The 25432-nt window shown below is 39.1% G+C and overlaps 2 protein-coding genes across 2 annotated transcripts; one reads left to right on the forward strand and one right to left on the reverse strand.

Annotated features, from left to right (window-relative positions):
* Positions 1-9310, reverse strand: tmc5 (transmembrane channel like 5). The gene is made up of 20 exons (XM_063477320.1): positions 9237-9310; positions 8454-8653; positions 8191-8259; positions 6122-6238; positions 5882-5984; positions 5513-5591; positions 5122-5403; positions 4486-4619; positions 4040-4184; positions 3756-3908; positions 3286-3461; positions 2761-2836; positions 2547-2644; positions 2359-2454; positions 2140-2215; positions 1575-1708; positions 1219-1392; positions 961-1039; positions 718-810; positions 1-629 (listed from the first exon to the last, which is right to left on the reverse strand). The coding sequence occupies exons 1-20, from the start codon at positions 9308-9310 to the stop codon at positions 51-53; spliced, it is 2937 nt and encodes a 978-aa protein (XP_063333390.1). The 3' UTR covers positions 1-50.
* A 1439-nt stretch (positions 9311-10749) lies between these two features.
* LOC134629460 (transmembrane channel-like protein 7) lies at positions 10750-24891 on the forward strand. Its single transcript, XM_063476796.1, has 16 exons — positions 10750-10856; positions 13702-13966; positions 14059-14207; positions 14384-14539; positions 14630-14712; positions 14795-14940; positions 15012-15159; positions 20477-20659; positions 20782-20927; positions 21025-21139; positions 21446-21543; positions 22484-22667; positions 22772-22902; positions 23100-23255; positions 23343-23421; positions 24032-24891. Exons 1-16 carry the CDS (start codon positions 10841-10843, stop codon positions 24230-24232), a joined length of 2256 nt encoding a protein of 751 aa, XP_063332866.1. The 5' UTR covers positions 10750-10840; the 3' UTR covers positions 24233-24891.
* The last annotated feature ends 541 nt before the right edge of the window (positions 24892-25432 follow it).

The following is a 25432-nucleotide window of genomic DNA, read 5'->3' on the forward strand; positions in this document are numbered from 1 at the left end:
TTTCATACATCTGTTTTTTCATCACAGTAAGATAAAACTCAGCATTTTGTTCAGTAACCATCATCGTATTCATTCTGGGCCTCCTGCCGGGCTAGCATGGCCTGGATAAGAGCACTGGAGCCTGAAGGCCCAGGGTTTTGTGGCGGAGCAGTCATCCACTGAATTCTGTCATCTTCCTGTGCTTGCTGCCTGGCCTGCATGACCTGCATCATGACACTTGACACTGGAGACTGCAGGTCACCCATGTCATCGTCTGTGTCCTCTGCTCTTCTTCTGGCTTGCATGGCCTGTGTGACGGCACTGGATCTGTTGAAAATGTCATATTGATTATTCTCTTCATCCTCCACCCTGTTTCTGGCTGCCATGGCCTGAGCAAGTGCACTGGAAGATGACGGGTTTTCATCATGCATCGGATACTGATCTTCATTCTCCTGGTCAGCTAGTTGACGGGCCAACATGGCTTGCATCAGAGGACTAGAGTTGGACATTTCAGAAGGAACAGGTACTCCACCAATGCTGTATCTTTTCTCCTCCTCTTCAAGTTGCTGACGTGCAAGTAAAGCTTGAACCATGGCATTTGAGTTGGACTGATCACCAGATGAGCGATCATCTGAATGCTGTTTCATGCTCTAAACAGAAAATAAAATATTCAGTAAGGCTGATAACAAGCTTCTACATGCAAAATGATGTCAGCATGAAATAATTTTCACAACAAACCCCTTTTTCTTTCTTCTGTTTGGTGTTTTTGTTTAGGATAGATTTTTGAAGGTCCTGTAATCTTTCTAACAAGAAGGACTTGTCTTTCCCTTCCTGGTGGGAGGGAAACAGAAGCAGTCAGGCAAACAAAAACAGAAAAACATAAACAAAATGTAAATGTATTCAAGACTAGACAAGTTCCCACTTGTTCCTGAGGTCTGGTGAAACATATATTAAGGGAAAAAGTTTCTAAAACAAACTCACATTGACAATCTGTTGTCTCAGACGACGAATAAGCTCCTTTCGGCCATTAGTGACTTGCCACAATATGTATATGATGACACTGAGCAGTAAAATTGTACACAGGAAAACCATTTGCTTAATGACACAAAATTTGCATCAGTACACACGAGCATTCATATGCAAAGCTCAGTTATATGCAAAACATGGCTTGGACTTTTTCAGTCAACGTTACAAAGTACATGCTGTGTACATAAGACAGCACTTGCACTATGCACTTACAGGATGATGAGTGTGATCAGAAAATAGAAGATTTCACTGCGGATGACATTTTTGTAAATCTCGATGACCCACTGAGAGCCAGTGGTGTTTTTTAGATCATCTATCCAGACATCAACCGCACTGAAGGAATTGTTGAGTCCATGAAAAGGGCCACAGACCTCTGAGGGAGTCAGGCTATGGAGCAAGACAGAGTGAACAAAACAAGACTGAGACTGGAACTTTTCTGTATTATCAGTACAAAATGCATTATTAATCAAAGACAAATGTATTATTTTATTTTATCTTAGAAAAGAATAAAATAGAATTTATAAATATATTTTTCTTTGTTTTTAGCGGTTGAAGTCATGTCCTCTTACCTCCAGGCAGTGTATGCAACAATTGACAGGGCTCCCACAAAGAACGGGAAGAAGAGCAGGAAGATGAAGATGGTTTGCATCTGAGCTGCCCTGCCAGATCGCCGCGGGGGCTGACAGTTATGTGTGAGACTGACCTGAGAAGTGCAAAAAACAAACTTGTACTACCCCATAAATACACATCCATAAACAAATTTATTATTGATTTATTTTTGTAGTAACTTTGCTAATAAACTTGTGAGCCATAACAGAAAACAGAGCTTGGAATTGACTTTTTTAAAGATCATTCAGCAGGTTCATGAAACACACAGCATCAGCAGATCCAGCCTAGATCAAATTACAAATCCTACAAAGTTCATTAAATTTCAGTGATTGATTGATCTTGTCTGGTACCATTAAACCATAATGGTTACTCCTTAATCCGAAACCCAGGCTGTCTTTTCCATTACCCAAAATAAAGCATCTATTCAATGTGATGAAAGGATTTTAATTAATTATTGACTGAGGTGTGCAAATAGAGTAACACGACCCTTATGGAGCATGGAGCAGTCCTGGTAGCAGCATTTACCTTCTTTAGATAAAACAGGATGAGGAATTTGAGAATCTGCATGGCAGGTAGCAAAGGAGAGAAGTAGATTCCAATCCTGTGGAGAGAAAATAGACGATCGCCTTTAAATAATTTAAAAAGGTCCAGGATCAAGATAGATAACATAGGATTTGGCTAAAATCCACTGACACACTGCTAGAACTTATGAAATGTTGAATGTATTGTTCATATGGTTCATACCAGGCCAGCGTCTGTGAATAGATGAGTTCAAGGACATTTCTGGCTACGTCAAACTCAGGAACCCCCATGCGTGGTATTAATTTTGTCCCGATCACACTATTAGAAAAAAATTGAGTATGTGATTTTAAACATAGGTCCATTTAACAATTTAAAATATGAAGGATACAAATTGAAATTGTATAACTCACTTGCTAAGAAACTCTCCAAAGAAAGATCCCAACATCAGGAAAAGGAAGTCAAAAAGGACCAGACGGTACAAAGACTGTCCTACCATGGACTCCCAACACTGACGCTGAAACAAATTCACAAATGAATGTCTATGCCTACTGAATAAAGTAGGGACAGATAAAATAAACGTATGTTGTGTTTAAAAAAGGAAATAAATCGATATTTATTACTTACTGGATCTTTAGAAGGCACCATACTCATCCAATAATAACACAAAACAGATAGAATGGACATCTTGAGAAAGACATTTCTGTATGTGAAAAAAGAAAGTATTTCAATTTTTATTATTGGTTAAATAAATAATTATATTTGCTTTGTGCTAGATGTGTCGATAGCTGCACCACTTTACATATATACAGTCATGGCTTTACATAGATACCACTATACTTTATATTTACTTTTGTTTAAGCCTGATCCTAGAACTGTTCCTAGATCCTAGAACTCCCAGTCTTTTCACTATACTGCAGGAAGTCCTACGTTGTTTTATAACAGAGCTCACAAATTACACTGCAATTAACTTTAACAAGATTGGGAGCCTGCTACCATGGTGGTGACTCTGTGATGATGTCATAGGCACACCAAAACAAGGTTAGTTGCCTCCTTATTTCCAGTCTAATGGTAAACTAAGATATCTATATTTTCATATCTATCTAGACATAGACATAGACATATTTATATACATATATTGTTTTACTTCACCTGATCAACAGAGCATATATCTGTTTGCGGTGGGTGGAGTAATGCTCAAATTTGTTGAAGAGGGAGTAGAAGAGTGGAATAACCAGGTTTATTAAAGACACCACAAAGGGAACCAGGAGTGTCTTTGCCTCGTCAGGCAGAGACCAACTGGTAATGTTTGTTGCCGGCGGTAAAACCTAAAACAGGTAAAGATAGTGGATAATGACGAATACTGTGTGCAATGAAACAATAAAAACCCTGCACTGTTGGTAAATGACATGACTTTCAGTAAATTTATGACACCTGGTTTAGATTTTCACGCTCTGAGAGTACAGGCGAGGTATATATTTTTACATGTTTTTTAGTTTATACTAGTTTTACTAACAAGAAAAGGGATTTCTCTAGAGAGAAAATATGCATTCGCATTGCCTGTAGTCTACATTTAACAGACACAATTCCAAACTCTAATTATTCCATTTTAACTTATGTACCTTATTCTCATACTTGCAGAGAAAGTGAATACTGGCTGCACAACCAAAAGCCAAGCTTGTGGAGAGAAGCCAGCAACCAAAATGAATCCCATAGTGCTTCAGTTTTTCAGAGACTGTAAGTCGCTCCTGCTGGGCTGTTTCTGATAAAGACTCCTGAACGAGCAGCAAGAGGACAAACAATGAAATACTGATGTGTATGTAGGTGTAAAATACAGAATTTCAATCTGTCACAGTTAATTCAGCATTTGATATTTAAAAAAAACCCAAAAAACGCTATAAGTCACCTTGAGCTGGACACAAAGGTTGTTCCTGCGCTGTTTCACTGCTTTCTCATTGGTTACACTAAAATCCCAGGTGCAAAGAAGTTGCCATGCACTATTTGATGTCGAGTCTGCTAGTACATAGTTGTTCTTGAAATTGACTGCCATGCTGCATGTAGTCAAATCAAGATTCAGAATCATTGTTAGAATCAGAGCTATTGGAGCAGCTATGAGAGGACATACATATTTTCAAAGTTTTTATATCTACAGCTATTAATCAATGTTATGATTGCTTGTTTTGGCATACTTATATTAGAATTTTCACATTTTCTAATAATCTATTATTATATTTATCATTTTTTTCTTTTGACTTATCTCCTCTTCTCCCACGTGCATATTGAGGAGTGATAACAAAGCAAATTCCCTGTGGACTTAAGTAAAGATTTTTGCATGATGAGGACTTAACTAACCTGAAAATAAGTGAAATTCCACATAGCACCATATAGACTGCAATGGTGAAGAAATAGGCCAGCTGCATGTTGTAACCCACCAGAGCTTCATTGCTGTAGCTACCGTAGTACATGACCGTATAGTTGAAGTAACCCTAGGAAAGCCAAAATATATGCAACTCTTGTTCACTCAGTACAGAGAGAATTGGAAAACATCTAACATGATATTACATAATACATATCAACAGTGTTTGCTAGTTCTAATTGATTATGATCTGCCATGTAAAGCGGATTCGTCTTTTAGATTTTCTTTTGTGAAAACAAATGCTGTTGCACTGTCACTCCACTTGTGGTTGGGGTTTGCATGTGCTCTTTGTGCATGAATGTTAGGTTAACTGGTGACTAAATTGGCTATAGGTGTGGATGTGAGACTGGTGATCTTTCCAGACTGTAGCACACTGCTCACCCTATCCATCCTTGGAAAACAAACAACTGCATCCAAAATAATGCAGATTTAAGCCATGAGCATAAACCAAGTAATTAGCTCCTTAAATATTATATAGTCATTTAATTACATGGTAATTATTACATTAGCTTTAAATTTTAAAATAATGATGGTTGTGACTTCAACAGAAGATAAATGCATGTACTACTTACAGCTCCAGTTAGTATCTCCAGTCCTCTGAAGGTCGCATTTTGGGGTACGTTATTCACATTTTGAGAAATGTTTGGGGTTTGCTTGTAAACAAGCAGAGGGATGGTGACAAAGCCGAAGTTGACCAGGAATGAGAAAATGTTAAACATGAGAAGCCACTTCAGGAACACAAAATAGGTGAGAACACTGGTCCCAAACTTCCCACCAATACTTTTCATAGCGCCTTGCCACAGTTCCAGGGTCTGCTTGGCTGACTTTACATGGTACCCGCATTTTCGTGAAAACTGAAAAAAGGTCATAACATTCTGTATGTAGCATATGAGCAGAAATTATGAATGAGCCAGGCTCATAAAGAGATGCAGCTGTTGCTTTTATGACAGATAAAACACTCACCAGAGACAGCTTTTCAGAGCAATCTGCCAAACATGTGAATTGGCGAGACTTCTTGGAAGACTGTAATTCCAATTCTTTCCTGTAAGAGTAAAACCATTGGGATCCTTGTCAACCAAATTACCTGCATCACAAGTTTCTGCAGGCTGTAGAAGCCCCTTTGGACTTCAATTAGTACTTTCTTGTGTAATTTGTGTTGGACAAAAATAGCAATACTTCCTTCAGAGATCTTTATTGCAACACCTGTGGCCTCCAAGCATTTGCATACAGCCTAGTTTATGGTTCCCAGCAGGATGCAATGCTTAACTAAATGTTTGGAATGATATTGAGAAGGATTTTGTTATCATCTTTATTTGTTTGTGGCTCACCCACCTGATATGTTTCTTCTCTTTAAAGCTCATTGGAAGATTCCGAATGGCCTGGATTCTGTCTCGTGTTGACAGAGCAGCAAGTTCCTCGAGCAGGTTTTGTTGCTCTGTCAGACACAAGATGACAAGACAAGTGCTGGCTGTTAAATCTTTGCGAGTACTGCCGTTCAGAATACATATCAGGTGTCATAATTCACTTTCCAAAAATCCACAGGATAATCTGACACCCCTCAGGTGCGCTTACCATTTTGCATCTCATTCCAGATGGCATCCTCTGTGAAAGCTGTTTGGGTATGATCTGCATTAGGAAACATGCTCATCCTTCTCATCGCTATTCCTCTCCACCGCATTGTCATGTTTCCTGGATTTGCACACAAGCAAAAGACAGCCAGCCTTCTGTTGTGATTATTGTGGATTTTCAAACTCAAACGCATGAGATGGATACAAGAACAGAGTGACAGCCAGCAAATGAACTGGGTAGCATTTTGAAATGTAACACCTGCAGCCGTTTACGCAGCCTTTATCACTTACTCTTTTCTATAATAACAATAAGCTGCTACTTATTTATAAATCTAAAGATAAATATCGACTGCAAAAACACTGACAGAAAGTACTGCTGATAGTACAGGACACAGCACCATATACAAACTAATGTGGGTCCTAATATGCAACTGTTTGTTCAAAATCTTTATTTCTGATGAATTTATTATTTCATATTTATTTTTATTTCATATAATGCTATGATACTGAAGGTGTTGGTGCCATTGCCCACCAAACTGTATTACTTTGCAGTTATTGTCAGAGTATTAGTCCGTGTGTACTATTTGCATGCATTAGTTATGCCTTTTAACAACTCTTGGTATGACTCTGGAATTTCTTTTTAGTCTTTCAGAAGCATAAAGATTAAATGAAATGGGAGGAAATGGAAGACATGGTTATAATTCATCCTGAATTTCTATCTATATGGATTCCGTGACAGTCCATCCAACAGTTGCTAATACAGTTTACTTGTGTATTTAATGTAATAGGTGATGAAATAGATATTAGACCAGTGAAAACAGATGTAAATCAAAGTCGTATATCTGTGTCATGTTCTATGGTAATCAAACTATAATTGAAAAACAGACCAGCAAACACTTCTACTGTATGCTGTAACTTTTTATTTGAACTTCATGCAAAAAACATTTCCTAAAGAATCCCCTTTGCTCTGTTTTATTTTCTTTGCCAATTTCCTTGTAGCTTTTATTGTTGACAGCCATTATATCCACAATTAAGGATACAGTCTAGTGAAGACATAAGTATGAGGATGAATGGCAATGTTATTTGAACACTCAAAAAAATGAAATTGGGTGGTTGTTAAATGTACAAGATTCAAACTTGTAATTTGAACTAAATAATTTCATATTTCTATGGTGAATGTAATTAAATCATGTAGCATCTGCAGGAAATTCAGCAACTTAATTTGTTCTTGTTGAGATGACATGATACAATCTAGTAAGAGTGGTTAGTTGCCTGGACTCACGAAATTCACAAGATCACATTAGATGTTAAGCTGGAAAATCGCTGGAATTTTAAGAGGCAGACAACTACACCCACACCACGTGTATGCTATCGCTATTTATTGTGGTTTAACCTGTCAAGGACAAAAACGTACAGAAAATTCTGCATCAAGCCTTGTAATCATAGCTTTCCTAGTTTTGGTAAGCCTGGATTGACAGCTTGGTGGCGTGATGGTTCGTGCTGTTGCCTCACAGCAAGAAGGGCCTGGGTTCAAATCCATAATCTGGCTGGTTTGCAGTGTGTAATTAGAGTTAGGTTAATTGGTGATTCTAAATTACCCATGAATATAAGTGCAAATGGTTGTTTGTCTCTATGAAATCATCAACCCCCATATTGGTTCATTGAGCACGACTAGCAGTAATTGCCTTGATTAACAAAGTAGTTGTTCAAACAACAAGATTTCATTGCGTTTTCCTAAAGTTTTTAACTTGTGTAGAATGAATTAAAACAAATTTCACTCTACATACTTAAATAAATCACTTCAAGTCAATGTAAGTATACTACGTTGATCCAACATAATCTGATTACATTAAACCACCAAATGCCAAATGTGTTGGTTTGACATGGTCAAAAATCGGTTATTGTACTTGGTTAAATCACCCGGAAAAAGGTGCCATGATTAAATTGTGTTCATCCAACAACAGATTTTTTTGAGTGAAATGATTATCCTGTGATGCAAACTTTACAGATTAATGTGTGTTTAGTAATACCATAAAGGAACTGTGTAATCTTAAGTGTCATAAGGCGTATTACCTGAAGACGATGGAAGTGGAATAGATCTTGACTGATTATATTCAGGGTCCATCCCAAATATACTGTGATCTAAAATGTAGAGGAGATAGAGAGGAAGTATCAACAAAGGGTTACTTAGCAACATCCACTGGCATATACAAAAAACGAAGCTGCTGAACAAGTAACACGACTTTTCAATCAAACAAACACAAATGTATACAAAAACTTTATGTTGCTTTATAGTTAAATAATTTAACATGGCCACAAAGAGGTGGTACACATACTGGGTCCATGGTGCCTTGGAGGACTCCTTGGGCGTATGGAGATGGCATCCATTGGGATGTTTTCGCTACCCCTCCAGCTTTCTTCCTGCCAGCCACCTTGAGGCACTTTCCCTATAGCAGCATCATTGCTAGCCCTGTCACCCCACCAGGTTGGGTCTTCATTGTCATAGGGGTTAGTATGATGGGTTTTGCTGGAAGCCCTAGAGCCCAAACAGAATAAATTAAATTATTAATAAATTATATAAATTTATGACACCTAAGAGCACTGACGTTATCACATCAGGAAGAGAACAAAAATTTCAAGTCACTGATATAGTTATTTGAATTTAAACTGTGGAGGTTTTATTTAATTTAAAGTACATTCAGTCTTATAGAGTACTGTCAGACTCATTTTAACAGTAAACTTTAGAGACCAGTGCGCTAAAGTTTACTCTAGGGCTCTCATATAATCATCCACAATCCTCAGACCTTAAATCTTGTACCAAAAAGATTAACACTAAAATGAACCAGCCGAGGATAAAGCAAAGATATATAACAAATTCGCGCTGTTGCCTGTTTCTTGAGGAGATCCTGTTAAAGCTAGTTTTTCATTTGTTTGCTTGACATTCTGATCTTTTCTTCACAGTACTTCCTCTTACTACAAGCACAAACAACACACCACTCAAACTCCTTCACAAACACATTCTTTGACAAATTGTAATTCTATACTTTTCAGGAAAAAAGATTTCTCTGATGCACATTTGAGGACAAAAACAAATTTTATGTTATAATATTAACACAAACCTTCTATCAATTTCCAGAGTCTCGGTGTCATGGTATGCATGGTTGAAAAATCCCCCGTTCCTGTAACTTGTCATGAGATCCTTCAAATCGATCCGTTTGCTTTTCTTTGGAGACAGCAGTGATTCTTCAGCTCAGTATGCCCCAGTCGCTCTCAATATGAGGATTTCGGTGTCAAGTAGCAAAATGTAAATGACTTATTCCATATGAAAGACAAAAATTAAAATAAAGCAATAGAATTGTGCTTGAAGTCAAGTTATCAAGCTAAAGACTAAACCTAAACAAGTAGTATAACATGTTAATACCACATAGTTTTCTGTATAGAGGCAGCTTCATAGAAAGCATGTGCAATTTGATCTCTAGAGCGCTTGGTCCGATCATTATAAATTCATGTAGGAGGTTTGGTTTCAGCCTGGGGAAAGAGGTTTGGTTGCAGTGGTATAGCTCTGTGGTTCTCACAAAAACCATTATATTATGGCAAGATAACACCTCTGTCTTATATAACAATGAACAGAAAACAACAGACTGATGGCTGAACTATGGAAACAGGAAACCTATAAGAAATGTGTAGTTAGAGTTAGGTTCTCATATAATAACAAACCTGTAAAGATTAAAAGAACTTGTCAAATGATATTCAGCTCTGTTATTAGCCTCTGCTTACCTGGTTACTGTCCTGTAATGGAGAGAATATATCTAAAAGGGCGTCCTGACAATACAGAGTTGCAGCTTAAAAGTCTGAGGAGTATCTCTGAATTACCGTCAGTGACATAAAAAGAAGGACTGTCCTCCTACCAGGAAGTTTAGCCTGAGCTCACAAAGGTAAAAGTCCGTTGCTTCTGGACTGGCACTTGGATATTGAAAGGTCACGCTAGATTGTGACATGAATAATTAAACCGCCAGTGCTAATAATTATTTAGCATCCTTATAAAAACTTAAGGTGAGCGCTCAAAAGGCTGGCCTATAGGGTTGACACTTGTTACAGACAGATAAATGGAACCTAACCAATAAACAAATAGTCGGAAACCGGAAAAAATGCGCTTGCAAATTATGTTTACTATGCTCCACACAGGGAAAACCAGGGACAAATGTGTCACGGAAGGAAGAGATGTGAGCAAGCATTTTAATTAATTGAAAGGACAAAAATAGACAAACTGAGAATATATTGACTGTGAAACTAACTAATATAATATGTAATCTGTATGTTCATAATTTTGTTTTTTTTTCTTTTGAGACTGTGAGTTAACTAAAACCTATTTTAAACTTAAACCTGACCCTGACAAATACGTCATATTAGTATAATTAGCACATTCGCTTAAAAAAAATCCTACAAAGATGACTACATAGCATAGAATATAATATTAAACATGTAACTAGCAACGTAGACTATTATAAAATGAAACCAAACACAACACCCAGAAATAGCGTATAAATAAATAATAGCTAGTGTCGCTCTGGAGCTGTATCCACATCCAGGAAGTAGATGTTGGGAAAGACTGCTATTATCTTCCTGACAGCTGGGAGAGTTAACGCCTTGTTTTGACGAAGTCTGATAGTTAATTGTTAGCTAATAAATAAATAGCTGTATTTATTCTGTCGGAAGGGAAACAATGGAAGTCGACTCAGGTATTTTTGAAGTTTGTGCGGTACTTCAGAGCATTAATTAACCCAATTTATTTCTACATTAGCTAACTAGCTAATAATGCTAGCCGCTAAAAAGTAGCTAAAAGTTTGTTGTGCTGGTTAATGATTTGACAGAGGGTCATATAACGATTACAGGGAGACGTTCAAATGAGAGCAGGAAGAGATTTTGTTTGTCTGGTTTGGTTCGAGTGTGTTCACGATGTCGAAACTGAATTGTCGGCTCATAAAACAGTTTTCTCCCTTGGTTAGCATTGTCTTTTCTCCTGGGAGGCAAACGTAAAAAGGAGAGAAGTGTCGAATTTTAACAATGTTTTTTGTTAGATGTAGAAACATATACTTGAGTTGTGATGTGATGTTATTGTTTGTATGTGTAAACTTATTATAAGGCGCAGGGTATCAGGGACATTAGGGTAGCCAGTAGTGAACTGTTCGTATACAGTATTTATTAAAAATCTATTAAAAGCTCATAAGTGTGCACAGTTTGAAATATCAGTATCCTGTAGTCTACAATTTAATTTATGATTAATTACTTATTTGTGTGGAATGTCGAGTTTAGGGGTGCATCATTTTCTTCATTTTTATTGATTTTTATTATTATTCGCATAATATAAAACAGCTTCTTCTCAGTTTTCTGTCACTTAGAAAAGTGTTAGAAAACTCTATCCTCCTCTCGTCTTTCTCACCACTCTCAGTGCAACCCCAATTTTCCCCTTTCTCTTCCTTTCCACCATCCTCTATCACATGTTCTTGCTCACTCTGCTACACAAACTCTTACTTGAAGTATAATTTTTCAGTTTTCATCCTTTTGGGGCTCATGTCAGAGGTCAACTCTGATCATTGAGGCACAGTTTAATTCTTGCGAATAATGTAGCTATCTTTATATTTGTGAAATTTTAAATGAGTTCCAACACTATAACAACAGTACCTTGAGAAGACCCGATATCAGTATGTTAAAATATGTTTAAAAATACATTAGGTTAAATTAGATTTATGATATGTTCAATGTTTTGAACTTGTGACAGCCATTTTCTGTTTGTTTTACTTTAATGTTATCAAACAGAAGTTATATGGCAGTTTAAAGGTCTTGCAGATATAACCCGGGTGATTCAGTAATACGTAAAAATGGTTTCCACGGGTATGTTGACATGCTGCCAGAGGGTTTTTCGCTAGATGTAGAATAAGCTAAATCTAACGAAACTATCGGCATGTGAATGTTTTTCCTTTTCATTATTTTTATTTAGATTAAGAAGAAGTGTCAGTGCGGTATTTTAAGCCTTAAAATATACCAGCTTCCTCAAAATGCCTTGCTTGCCTCACAGCTGGCTCTACATACAGAAGCAGAATTGTACTTGATGTTAGTCTTAGTAAAGTTTCAGTTCAAGCTGCTATCGAAACAAATGATTACTTGAACTAACTTTTTGTTCTCAAGATATGAGCTCACCATGTGTCAAATAATTTGGAGGAGACCTGCTTCTGGTTATCTGGCTGTTTCTGAAATTCATGGCCACATGTTATAATGGTGTTAAGTTTAGCTTGATAAATTTGAGAGACATCTTATATTGATTTAACGTTTTCAACAACCTCTTAACCATTCTTAACCTCTTAGCTGTTATCTTTGCTGACCTTCCTTTTGAAAGAATTGTGTTAATGGCTGACAAGTGAACTCAGTTTACCTCCTTGGCCTCTCAATTCTTTTGTTTTTTCCATGTCTCAATTTTGCTTTCTTGGAGAAAGACATGAGTAATGAGACTCATTAGCAGTCACCTGGAGAGAATAAATTAACTGTGCTATAAGGTTGAGCCTCAATGTGTGTTGGACTAAACCATTTCTAAGTTTGTAAGTCTGGCAGAGAGCTTCTGTTATTTTTGTAATCATCCAGCAGATTTCTTCAGGCAGTTTAATTATGACATAATTTACATAGGGATTAAAAAATGTAAACAAAAGCAGTTTTTTCATTCCCGACTTGGAAGGGCCCCTCCTGCTGGAGCACTAGGTAGTCAGTACTTTTCTCTCCACTGCTACAACCTTTTTTTTTTTTTTTTTTTAAATGGTGTTGAGCAATTTTTAGTCTTTCTGGAGGTTGTTTTTTTCATGGTTTAAATTTTATCTTTAGTCACTATGTTAATATCAGTTTGTTCCAAAACACATAATTTGTTCCCATTTCTTTTGTCATGGTGTGTGGTGGTCCTTTGATAAAACTGGATATGTGGAGGGAAAAAAATAGGAAAAAAAGAAAAAGCAAACTTGTCTAAGAGAATTCAGACTGTGTTGAAGAATAAAGGTAGTCAAATGAAATGCTGACTTTCAAGCTGCACTGTATTTGTACAGTACAGCTGTACAAATATAGTTTTTTTACTCTATTTCTATGCATGTTTGCACTTGTCAGTAGATCCCTGCACTTATTTCTCAATTTCATAGCAAAACATGAAGAAATGAGGGATGGTTTGTGTCTTTTGCATGGTAATGTAGTTATTATCGCAACTTGAATCCAACTTGAGTCTGCAAATAAAAAAAGGTTTAATTTATGCAAATCTCAGACAACATATACATCCTTAGAAATATATCTGTGCTATATCAAGTGAATCGTGTAGCTGTCCATCTTTTTATGTGGACGTGAATGGATTGGATGAATGGATCGATGGATGGATTGATCCTGATTTGAAGTGACAGTTGTGAAAATGCAGGGGTAATTAGCTCAGCGTGTTAAACACAGTCATATTTCTTTGTACTATGTATATTTCATCAAGCTTTGTTTTCTGTACAGATGCAATATTACCATCTGTTCCAGAAGAGCAAAAATAAATGTCATGTTGTTTGTCTTTTCAAGTGTTCGTCACTGATCACAGTGGGCGAATCAGCAGTAACCCTCTGCTGGACCAGCTCCCCAGTTACCAGTCCCTGCTGTACCGCAGGAAGTCGTCAACTGTTGGCGCCAAACAAAGAAGCAGCTCTAGAGCAAGGGTTGGCTCATCTGGCAGTGGGAAATGGGGTATAAACACCTTTGTAAGACTAACCGTGAAACAGAAGAGTCAGACTGAGAAGCGACACATCAGAGAACTAGCCAAGCCCATGGCTGAGAAACGCAAACACAAGTAGGAAACTGTAGTCTGTTATGACTTCTCTCACTAATAGCTAAATAACGCTGTTGTGTACCAGGAGTTTATTTGACTGTTTGATGTTTTAGGAAACAGTGTGCAGAAAATGCTCAAGAGTTGAGCAGCTGGCAACAGTGGCGACAAAGCACCCGCAAGTATCTGAGGAGGATGAGAGATGAAAGCGAAGAATGGCTGAGCTCCTTGAAGCTCTGGAGGGGAGACATCCACCTAATAGAAGGTAAAAGAAAGACAAACAGATTGTCTGACAGAAATTGTTTCTTTGGACTCAAAGACATGTTTGGATTTCTGTTCAGATGGTGCTAATCGGTAATTATAATTTTGCTAAGACAAAGTGTACCTTTTTGTTGTGTCAGACTTAAGTTCTCCCTTTTTGCCTCTTTCACTTGTCACTAGGGATGTTTGGAACAGGGATCCTGTCTTACTTCTCCTTTCTGCGCTTCCTGGTCACGCTCAACTTTTTCATCTTTCTGCTCATGTTCGGTTTTGTCATGTTGCCTATCATCATTGCACCCCATGCTTCAGGAAATATCACCTTCAGCCAGAATGATAGTGAGAGGATTTTTTGGTTTGTTTGTTTCAACTATAAGCACATACTAAGCAAGAAAGACTAAAAAGCTTAACTTATCTGTTATATTACAGGTTACTGCAGCGTGTATAAAAGCGACAGTCGTCAAGGTCTTGTTAACTATCATAAGTATATTACTGATCTACTTTCTGGCGAAGTAAGTGTTGTCACATTATTAGTCTCCTGAGAAAGAGTCCACTCTGTAGTTTCTGTACTCACCTGCTGTGCTTCATCTGCAGGGCTTTCTAGAACAGACCTATCTTTTCTACGGCTTCTACAATGTGGACAAAATCCATTTCTCCCACATAACTTATAATTTGGCACTGGCATACCTGCTGGTCACTATAGGGTACCTCTTCCTCAGTCTTATCTGGATTGTTAAAAGGTATGAAAAAGGCAAACTCATGAGAAATAACATCTATGTGATGAGGTCTTGAGTGTTTTCTTCTTTTAAAGGTCTGCCACGGGATTCAAAGATAATCTGATTAAGGATGAGGATTGCTTTCAGAGTTTTTGCAACAAGATCTTTGCTGGCTGGGATTTCTGCATCACCAGTGAGAATGCTGCAAAGCTGAAGAAAAAGACTTTGCTCTATGAGCTGAAGGTTAGTTTATACATCAGAAGCATGATTGTAAAACTGGCTAGTCAAAACAGTGGCCAAATTACAAATTTGTTTTAAACTAATTTGAAAAAATGGGTGCTTACATGGCACCCCAGCAGCTACATACTCTAAAGTAAAAATAAGATGTGCATTTTAATATAATCTACTTTTATGGGTTTTATGACATTCAAGGCCCCAGTTCCCGCATGCATTACTACCAGATCACATGCTAATCAGCGGTATTCTGTGCTATCATTGGTAGTCGCTTCAAATCCTCACCAGGAAGTTAAAATAAATTTATCACAGGTCCCGCCTGCTTCACAGTGTCAGCAGTTATTTAGCCTCTAACCACATGAAGTCACTGAATGTCATTCACTTTCTATTGTCCCTGGTTGCCACATAGCTGCCAATTGTTTTCAGTGTGGATGCAGCTCTACCCTGTACCTGTGTCCTGAAGGTAGTAGTTCATATGTACCTTAGAGAGGGTGCAATACATCACTGAGAATTGCTTACACTTGTCCCCTCGCTCAGGAAGCACGAAGTTGGGTCACAGTTGGGTTGATCTTTTTAAAGGACATATGTTGTTGTCTTGTTGAGTTTGTTCTTATTATCTACAGACACAAACAGATACAAGACAATAAAAAAATAGAACAAAGAATTAATGCAAATCTATCCCCATCACACAGTTGCAGCTTGGTTCCAGTTTAGCTCACAGTGTACTGTGTGTCTTCCCTCCCATTCTCTCTCCCCACTTTTCTGTCTTTACTGCGCCATGCTATCTAATAAAGGAAAAAAGGCCCAAAAAATAATGTTAAAAAAACCCAAAACATCACAGCTTTTGCGTGAAGCAGAACCATTATATTTTTTTCCTGTAAATGACACAATGGCAATCACTGTTCCTAAATATATATATATATATATATATATATATATATATATATATATATATGTTAGGGCTGCCACGATTAGTCGACTAGTCACGATTACGTCGACTATCAAAATCGTCGACGACTAATTTAATAGTCGACGCGTCGTTTGAAGCTTTGTAAGATCCCAAAAGACGCAGGAATAAGTAGTAGGACTTAAGAGTGTAAGAACGGACTGAAACAGAAGATGGCAGCACTGCATGTACAAGGATGCCAGCTGCCGTTAAACCCCGAAGAAGAAGAAACTGTGTCCCAGAATTCATAGCGCGGCCCTTCGCGGCCCAGCTCAGTTTCCAACAATGGCGGCAGGTAGTTAGTTTTAATATTACTCTTATTATTCTTTCTGGGTCACAAAATAAACGTTTAACACATTTTCAGGCGAGAATGTAGCTGTGTAAACTTCAAATTTCTGCTTAGTTTATTAAGACATTACATATTTTCAAAAGTGCTCCGACGTTTTCGGAGATGTCTGTTACGATAGCTAGCCGGGGTTCAAGGCTCACTAGAGCCGGTGAGAACACCGGACTCCCGGCAAATCGTTTTCAAACCCACCGCTGTCTTTCGCTACTCAGGCTAAACATGATATATAAGTCACTTAGATAACTTAAAATTTTATTGTTTGGCTTTTTTCAGTATTTTATTTGTTCCTGAGTAAATCGGTTTGGCTGAGATTAAAGTTATAGTTTTTACACAGCTGAATAAATGTCAAGCAGACAACTGATTATCAGAAGTGTGAGATGCTCGAGAATATACTCCGGTGTCCTGTTATATTTTAGATAGCAAGGAGCAGACGGCTGAGTTTATTGAACTCCACCGAAACAATCTGCAAATTTCATTAAAATTTAATAAACTATCATCTTGTCTTTATTTTTAGTTAGCACATACCTTAAACACTTAACGCTGTAAGCTAATGATAGTTATATAAGAGCAGATGCATGCTGGTGCAATAAGCTGTACGTTTTATGTTCAATGGATTATGATCTGATAAGTTGAGTAATCGCAAAAATAATCGGTGACTAGTCGACTATCAAAATAATCGTTTGGGGCAGCCCAACTAGTAGCTCAGTGTTCCAACATTCGAAAGAAGGGACTGCTCTCACAGCTAGAGATTGACGAGGTACAACATAAATGCTACGGCAAGGAGGAGTCAGGACGCCAGGTCAGGGGGGAGATATCATCACCCCCACCCGAGATTGGGTACATAGCCCCAAGTGTGATAGGAGAGTTGAGTGCGAGAGGAACTGACCTGAAAGATAGGATCATGGCCAAGCTTGAAACCTGGATCCCCCGTAGCCGGTTACCAAGATTACGTGAAGTACCCTCAGAAGGTCTGCTAGATGTTGTTAATGCAGCACTACGGACGATACCTACAACCACGATTACCGACACTAACAAGCTGATCTACAATACGGCAGCAGTGATCAGTGAGATGCTTGGCTACAAGTTGAACAGCCACAAGGGGCAGTACCCTCCATGGAGAAGGAGGCTAGAGGGCAAGATCAAAGTAGCACGGAGGGAGGTTAGCCAACTAACGGAGTTGCAGAAAGGCGCGACAAAGAAGGTGCATGAGAAATACAGCAAGCTGTCCATACCTGAGGCCTTGGAAACTGCCAAGCAAAGACTCACAGCCTTGGCCAGCCGCTTGAGGAGGTACACCAGAGAGATAGAAGGCAGGAGAATAAACCAGCTGTTCTCCACAGAACCAGCAAAGGTGTACTCTCAGTGGCAAGGGAACAATAAGAGAACAGCACCACCAAGGCTGGAGACGGAGCAATACTGGAAGAGCATATGGGAGAAGGACGCAACCCATAACGGCAATGCTCAGTGGCTAGTGGATCTGAGGGCAGACCATAGCGACCTCCCTGAACAGGGTCCAGTAACCATCACAGTGGCAGACATCCAAGAAAGGGTCTCCAGTATGAAGAGTTGGACAGCACCAGGCCCCGACATGGTTCACGCCTACTGGCTGAAGAAGCTGACTGCACTCCACGAGCGTCTGGCAGCACAAATGAACCAGCTGCTAGTTGACGAGAGACACCCAGAATGGTTAACCGAAGGTCGGATGGTCCTGATCCCCAAGGACCCCAAGAAGGGACCGGTCCCATCCAACTACCGACCAATAACCTCCCTCAGTACTATATGGAAGCTCCTGTCAGGCATCATATCGGCTAAGATGAACAGGCACATGGGTCAATACATGAGCGGGGCACAGAAAGGGATTGGCAAGAATACCAGAGGCGCAAAACACCAGCTACTGGTAGACAGAACAGTCAGCCGAGACTGCAAGACCAGACTGACCAACCTGTGCACAGCCTGGATTGATTACAAGAAGGCCTATGACTCAATGCCCCACAGCTGGATACTGGAATGCCTAGAATTGTACAAGATCAACAGGACCCTAAGAGCCTTCATCAGGAACTCAATGGGGATGTGGCGTACAACACTAGAGGACAACTCCAAGCCCATAGCACAAGTCACCATCAAGTGCGGGATCTACCAAGGAGATGCTCTGTCCCCACTGCTGTTCTGCATAGGCCTGAACCCCCTCAGTGAGATCATTAACAAGACTGGCTACGGATACCGACTACGAAACGGAGCGGTTGTCAGCCACCTCCTGTACATGGATGACATCAAGCTGTATGCCAAGAGTGAACGAGACATCGATTCACTGATCCACACTACCAGGATATACAGCAATGACATTGGAATGTCGTTTGGACTGGAGAAGTGTAGTCGGATGGTAACAAAGAGAGGGAAGGTAGTCAGAACTGAGGGGATTGAACTACCAGAAGGCAACATTGCAGACATAGAGGACAGTTACAAGTACCTGGGGATCCCGCAGGCGAATGGGAACCATGAAGAGGCCGCTAGGAAAGCTGCAACCACCAAGTACCTGCAGAGGGTCAGGCAAGTCCTGAGGAGTCAGCTGAACGGTAAGAACAAGATCCGGGCCATCAACACCTACGCCCTGCCTGTGATCAGGTACCCTGCTGGGGTAATAGGCTGGCCAAAGGAGGAGATAGAAGCCACTGACATAAAGACAAGAAAGCTCCTGACCATGCATGGAGGGTTTCACCCCAAGTCCAGCACCCTGAGGCTGTACGCTAAGCGGAAGGAAGGGGGCCGGGGACTGGTGAGTGTCAGCACCACAGTCCAGGATGAGACAAGAAACATCCACGAATACACCACAAAGATGGCCCCAACTGACAGCGTGCTCAGTGAATACCTCAGGCAGCAGAAACCCAAGAAAGAGGAGGAAGGCGAGGAACCATCATGGAAGGACAGGCCCCTGCACGGTATGTACCACCGGCAGATAGAGGAGGTGGCTGATATCCAGAAATCCTACCAGTGGCTGGACAAAGCTGGACTGAAAGACAGCACAGAGGCACTAATCATGGCAGCACAGGAACAAGCACTGAGCACAAGATCCATAGAGGCTGGGGTCTATCACACCAGGCAAGACCCCAGGTGCAGGCTGTGTAAAGATGCCCCTGAGACAATCCAGCACATAACAGCAGGGTGCAAGATGCTAGCAGGCAGGGTATACATGGAGCGCCATAACCAAGTGGCCAGCCTAGTATACAGAAACATCTGTGCCGAGTATGGCCTGGAAGTTCCGAGGTCAAAATGGGAGACGCCCCCAAGGGTGATGGAGAATGACCGAGCTAAGATCCTGTGGGACTTCCAGATACAGACGGACAAAATGGTGGTGGCTAACCAACCGGACATAGTGGTGGTGGACAAACAGAAGAAGACAGCCGTAGTGATTGATGTAGTGGTTCCGAATGACAGCAACATTAGAAAGAAGGAACACGAGAAGCTGGAGAAATACCAAGGGCTCAGAGAAGAGCTCGAGAGGATGTGGAGGGTGAAGGTGACGGTGGTCCCCGTGGTAATCGGAGCACTAGGTGCGGTGACTCCCAAGATAGGTGAGTGGCTCCAGCAGATCCCGGGAACAATATCGGAGATCTCTGTCCAGAAGAGCGCAGTCCTGGGAACAGCTAAGATACTGCTCAGAACCCTCAAGCTCCCAGGCCTCTGGTAGAGGACCCGAGCTTGAAGGATAAACCGCCCGCAGGGGCGAGATGGGTGTTGTTTTTTTGTTTTTTTTATGGCAACCATTAATAGCTATATGTTGATGTTCCTTAAAGTAAAGTAAAAGCAAAATTTTATTTATATAGCACCTTTCAAGATAAAAATCACAAAGTGCTTCACAGAAGCTAAAACATAAAAATCAAAATCAACCAAAAGCGAGTTTAAAAAAAACAACAACAAAAATAAAAAACTGATCAGTCTTACTGATGAGTCTAAAGTAAAAAAAAATAAATAAATAATCGAACACCATCATTTTGTTGTCTTGCCTTATTTTAAAATTCATATTTTTATATCTTTAGACAGATTTGGAGGATGAGAAGATCAAGCAGAAAATAGCAGAGCGCACCCACAAAGAAAAATGTCGGCTTTACTTCATCCGTCTCATTCTGAATCTTTTCGTCATTGGTGTACTGGCTGCTTGCTTCTACTGCATTTATTTAGCCACTATCTTCTCCCAGAAAGCCCAAATGAATGACCAAAAGGTAAGACAATTTTTTTAATATTCTTTCTCTCTACCCGCTTTGATTCAACCTTTATGTGGAAATTTCTGGTAAATGTTGGCAACACAGGATAAAAAGTATTTGTTGTTTCTCCTCTTTTGCAGGTGAATTTCATAGTAGATCTCATTTTTGAGTATCTACCTTCAATTGTTATCACCTTTGCCAACTTCATTACCCCAGTACTTTTCTCATTTATCATCAACTTTGAGGACTATTCTCCTGCTTTTGAGATCCGCTTCACTCTTATGAGGTAAAATGGAGTCTCGTGTTTTGACCTGCTTACTCATAGATGCAGATTTGAACTTGAAAGTATTTCTGATTTGCCTTCTTTCTTCCTATCCTCACAGGTGTGTCTTCATGCGGTTAACCAGTATTGTGGTTTTGCTCTTTTCTGTCTGGTCTCGGATCACTAAATGTAAAGATGATCCCTGTATTTGTGGCTACAACCACGATCTTTACCCTGTAAGTAATCCTCTTTTGCCATAATGTAATATACAGTGGTTTACAGGGGTAGTGCCACAGATACCAGTGTCAAACTCACTTTTATCTTTGCATTAGCTGTTATACATATGTGTTAGAATGTGAATATTAGATATGTTAAGTGTAACTGCACGAATGTGTGCCCATATTTTGGTCTCTTAGACTTTTAATTTAAAAAAGTATTAAAAAAAACAGTATATTCCTAATCACCCTATAAAATACATTTCTTAAATCGTGACATGCATGTATGGTAAAATCCAGTCTCTATATCCTTGTTGCTGTCGGCAGTGCTGGGAAACGCATGTGGGCCAGGAGATGTACAAACTCACCATCTTTGACTTCATTGTCATCGTTTCCGTCACCATCTTTGTGGAGTTTCCTCGAAAGTAAGACCTCATTTATCCACAGTAGAAAAAAAGTACAGTTCATCTAGTTTTGTGATCATCACATGACATTTAAAGAGGTGTAAACATGTCACCTTCATAAAAGATTAAGAATCTCCAATGTAACAGTTACAGGAGCTGACTTGGACTACCGTATTTTTCGATAGTGCGCCTTATGTGTGAATTCTGGTTGTGCTTACTGACCTCGAACTGATTTTATGTGGTACACAGCGCTCAAAAATCTGTCAAAAATGTTTTAGTACGACTTTGGTAAGCTACGAAGCCGCACCGCTTGGATGGATTGTCGGAGAATTATGGCTACCGTAGTCAGGAGCCTCGCCGAGTAATCTGGGTCCAAAACTTCGTCTGCTTCAGGTCCCAAAGTCAGATGAACACTGCAGCATCACTGAGAGTTAAAAACTGTCTAAATTCCTTCATCTTTAATAAAATGATCAGCGTTGCTGCTTTACCAGGTGTAACAATTAAGTTTAACATCCACTCATCCGTGAAAACAGAATTTATTAAATTTAACAGAGTTAGTAGTTAGCATGAAGTTAGCTCGCTAGTTTACACCTAAACATGATATAGCATGTTTGAAGAACCGAGATTATTCCTTGCACAATATGAGGTTAGTCATTAATATACTGCAACAACATGGGAATAGAGCAGCTGTGAGAGAATTCAGCATTAATGAATCAATGGTACGGAAGTGGAGGAAGCAAGAAGAATGAGTTGAGTAAAATTTGACTTATCTGACTGTTTTGTTTCGCTTAATGCGCCTTATAATCCGGTGCGCTTTATGGTCAGAAAAATATGGTAGTTTTAGTGTTAGCTTAGTTAGTCTAAATAAATGTAGCTAAAATTATTCTGTCACTGAAGGCTTTGCTTTCTCTGATTATTTCTGCTTTAGTCATTTTTGTCCTTCTTGTTCTATCCTACCCAGACTGCTTCTGAGGTACAGTGATTCTGCCCTGGGTAAATGGATGGGGCAACAGGAATTTTCTATTCCTCAGAATGTACTGGAGATCGTCTATGGTCAGACCATCTGCTGGATCGGCACTTTCTACTGCCCACTGATGCCTGCTATCTGCACCCTCAAATATTTCTTTATCTTTTACATCAAGAAGGTGACATTTTGGTTTGAATGCATGTAGTTTTCTTCCTTGTAAGAGTGAAGGAAAAAAGCATGAAATATTCTAGTAAGCCTCATTTGCAAATTTTTGTTTGCTAGGTATCATTAATCAAAAACTGTCGTCCAGCCACACGTCCTTTCCGAGCATCCAGCTCCAACTTCTTTTTCCTCGGCGTGCTGTTGATCGGCCTGACTCTTGCCTGTGTGCCTGTCATAGCTAGTATAGCACAGTGAGTAATGTTAATACTGTGTTCTAATTATATTTGTATAGTTTGTATGGAGCTTTAAAAGAACCTCTAGCAGAAATATTCATGCCAAAGGTCAAAATCTGACTGCTGCCATATAATACATTTTTTCTTAATATGGATAAATATAGGAAACCTTGTGAGTACTTGTAAGCACTCACTTATACTTCCTTTTTGTACAGGATAAACTGTTCTCGGGCCTGTGGACCTTTTGTTAATTACAGCACCTCCTGGGACGTGGTGCCAGTTACAGTTTCTCAGCTACCCAAAGGAGTCGCAAAGCTTCTCTGGGCTCTCTCTTCAGAGGCCTTTGCTGTCTCTTTCTTTGTTCTCACATGGTTGGTCCTCTTATTATATATTTTCACCTTTTTAACATTGTTTTTCCTCTGCTGTAATTTTATACTTTGTTTCCATGTTTTTTCCAGTTTGGCCATGTTTTATGTGATTGCACTTGCTGGAGCACACAAGAGGGTCATTAATGAACTAAGACACCAACTAGAAATGGTAGGTCTACTCATATTATACAACAACAAAGTTTTATTCTCCCCCCCAAAGGGAGGGAGTATGTAATTGGTTCTGTTTGTTAGAAGTTTAGTGTCCACACTTTTAAAGATATCATTTTCAAATTTTGTGTGATTATAGATACCGATAACGGCTATTTATTGTTGGTGAAAATCTAGTTGAAGTTACACAAAATGTGAAAATCGGTAAAACCTATATTATCAACAGTTTTTTATGGATTGTCTTTAAACTTCACAACTAGGCCTTGGGGAACATTAGTACCTAAGTTGGCTAAGCATGTAAGCTTCATTTCAAGCGCTCAAGATCAAAGTTGACCTCATTTAAAATTCCAAGAACCCATGTTAAGTAATATCATATGAAATAGCATGGAGATAACTGTATAACACACCTTATTTTTTCAATATCTTCTGTACGATATCAGTGATGCCATAACAAGCTGACGTCAGCATGTTTTAATAAAAACATCATAAAAAGTCTTTATTATAGCTCTTGTCCTTCAGGGGGAGTTGCATACTCTGAGTGCTCTTGTTATCACTTCAGTTATTGCCAAATGCAGTGTGAACTGAAATCTGTTTTTTAATTTGTCAATCAGGAGGGCCGTGACCGGCGTTTCCTGATCCAGAAGCTGTGCCAGGCCCAGAAGCGCTCAGGTGTGAGATCCCCACAATCCAAATTCCAACCCCGCCGCAGCAGCAGCAGAAGCAGTCCTAGCTACCACACTAGCTTCGCCACCAATTTCAGTGATGCAGTGTTCCTGGCCCATGCAGCTCCAAGCTCCTCCACACAAGTTTAAGGCAAAGGCCTTATTTTACTGAACAAAGCAGAGATGCATGCTTAGACAATTCTTCAATTGTCTAAGCATGAACTTTTCAGACTAATATCTTAAATGTGTTTAATTAACTGTGAAAACACTGCAATGTAAACAGATATCCTGTTCACAATGCTTCTGACCTTTTCAGTGTTTTTTTTCTTTTGTCCAAAAAAACAGTCTGAATATTTGTGAATATATGAATTGACAATCTCAAAAATATTTTTTTCCTTTAACCAAAACTTTATTTTTGTTGAGCTGCAGTGTATTTACTTGCTTTTTGCATGTAATCTTTTCCTTCTGAGAAGGACTTCAATTCCTTTAAACTACTGGACTGGTTTTTAAAACTTTTCTCAATTTCATGCACTTTAAATGTATTAACGCAGGGTTTGGGGGGTTTGTTTTGTTTTTTTACTACAGCTTCCTTGTTGACTTGTTTATTTGTGGGTGTTGTTACATATGCAAATGGGTATTTATGACTGTGCCTAATACATTTTGAATGAAATTACTTTTAACACTACTTTTTACTCAGTTTTAGTACCTTTTTAAAATATCTTCTGGACTGTGGGCATGTTATTAACAATGTTTCTGTTCTGGGTTTTTTTTTTTGTCAGATTTGGGTGAAAATACTCTTGTACTTTCATGATGCCTTAATTTGACTGTGGGTACTGTACATATAAAATAAATGTTTTGTTAAATATATTTTCTCATTTACTTTTTTAAATCTTACTCTGTTAGTCTCATCATGTTCTTACACAAAGGATATGCAGATATTTTATGGAACAAACGGATATAAGTGAATGTGAAATACTCAGTTTTGAATAGTCAAATAGTGGTTAAAGCTCTGTCAGTTGGATGATATATAAAAAGTGATAGAGGGTAATCAAGGAGAGGGTAATAAGATTACGAATTGGCCATTGAAAAAGTAAATGGATTAATTACAAGGCCAACACAATACGCTTACACTATAGATGAGTTAATTGTTATTTTTCTCCTCCTACTTTAAGTATAGTATTTTGCAGGGTACTTCCAGAATATGAAAAAGCAATGTCCTCTCCAACAACCGAGATGTTAGAAAATTGATCAGAGGGTTCGGTAAAAACGTAGACGTTTGTAACTTTAACCAGAAGGGGGCAGTGATACAACTTAAAACGTTACAAGCGGCCGTGAGCGAAGGAGAAAATG

Source organism: Pelmatolapia mariae, linkage group LG6, assembly GCF_036321145.2.
Source record: "Pelmatolapia mariae isolate MD_Pm_ZW linkage group LG6, Pm_UMD_F_2, whole genome shotgun sequence".
Classification (NCBI taxonomy): Eukaryota; Metazoa; Chordata; class Actinopteri; order Cichliformes; family Cichlidae; genus Pelmatolapia; species Pelmatolapia mariae.

Excerpts from the sequence above, each read along its gene's own strand:
- tmc5 (XM_063477320.1), bottom strand. The coding sequence starts at position 9,310 with ATGACAAGTTACAGGAACGGGGGATTTTTCAACCATGCATACCATGAC. Across the intron at positions 8,260-8,453 it reads TCCAAGGCACCATGGACCCA|ATCACAGTATATTTGGGATG; the intron begins GTATGTGTACCA and ends TCTACATTTTAG. Across the intron at positions 1,393-1,574 it reads GTTGCATACACTGCCTGGAG|CCTGACTCCCTCAGAGGTCT; the intron begins GTAAGAGGACAT and ends CTTGCTCCATAG.
- LOC134629460 (XM_063476796.1), top strand. Across the intron at positions 14,713-14,794 it reads CTGATCTACTTTCTGGCGAA|GGCTTTCTAGAACAGACCTA; the intron begins GTAAGTGTTGTC and ends CTTCATCTGCAG. Across the intron at positions 23,422-24,031 it reads TAAGACACCAACTAGAAATG|GAGGGCCGTGACCGGCGTTT; the intron begins GTAGGTCTACTC and ends TTTGTCAATCAG.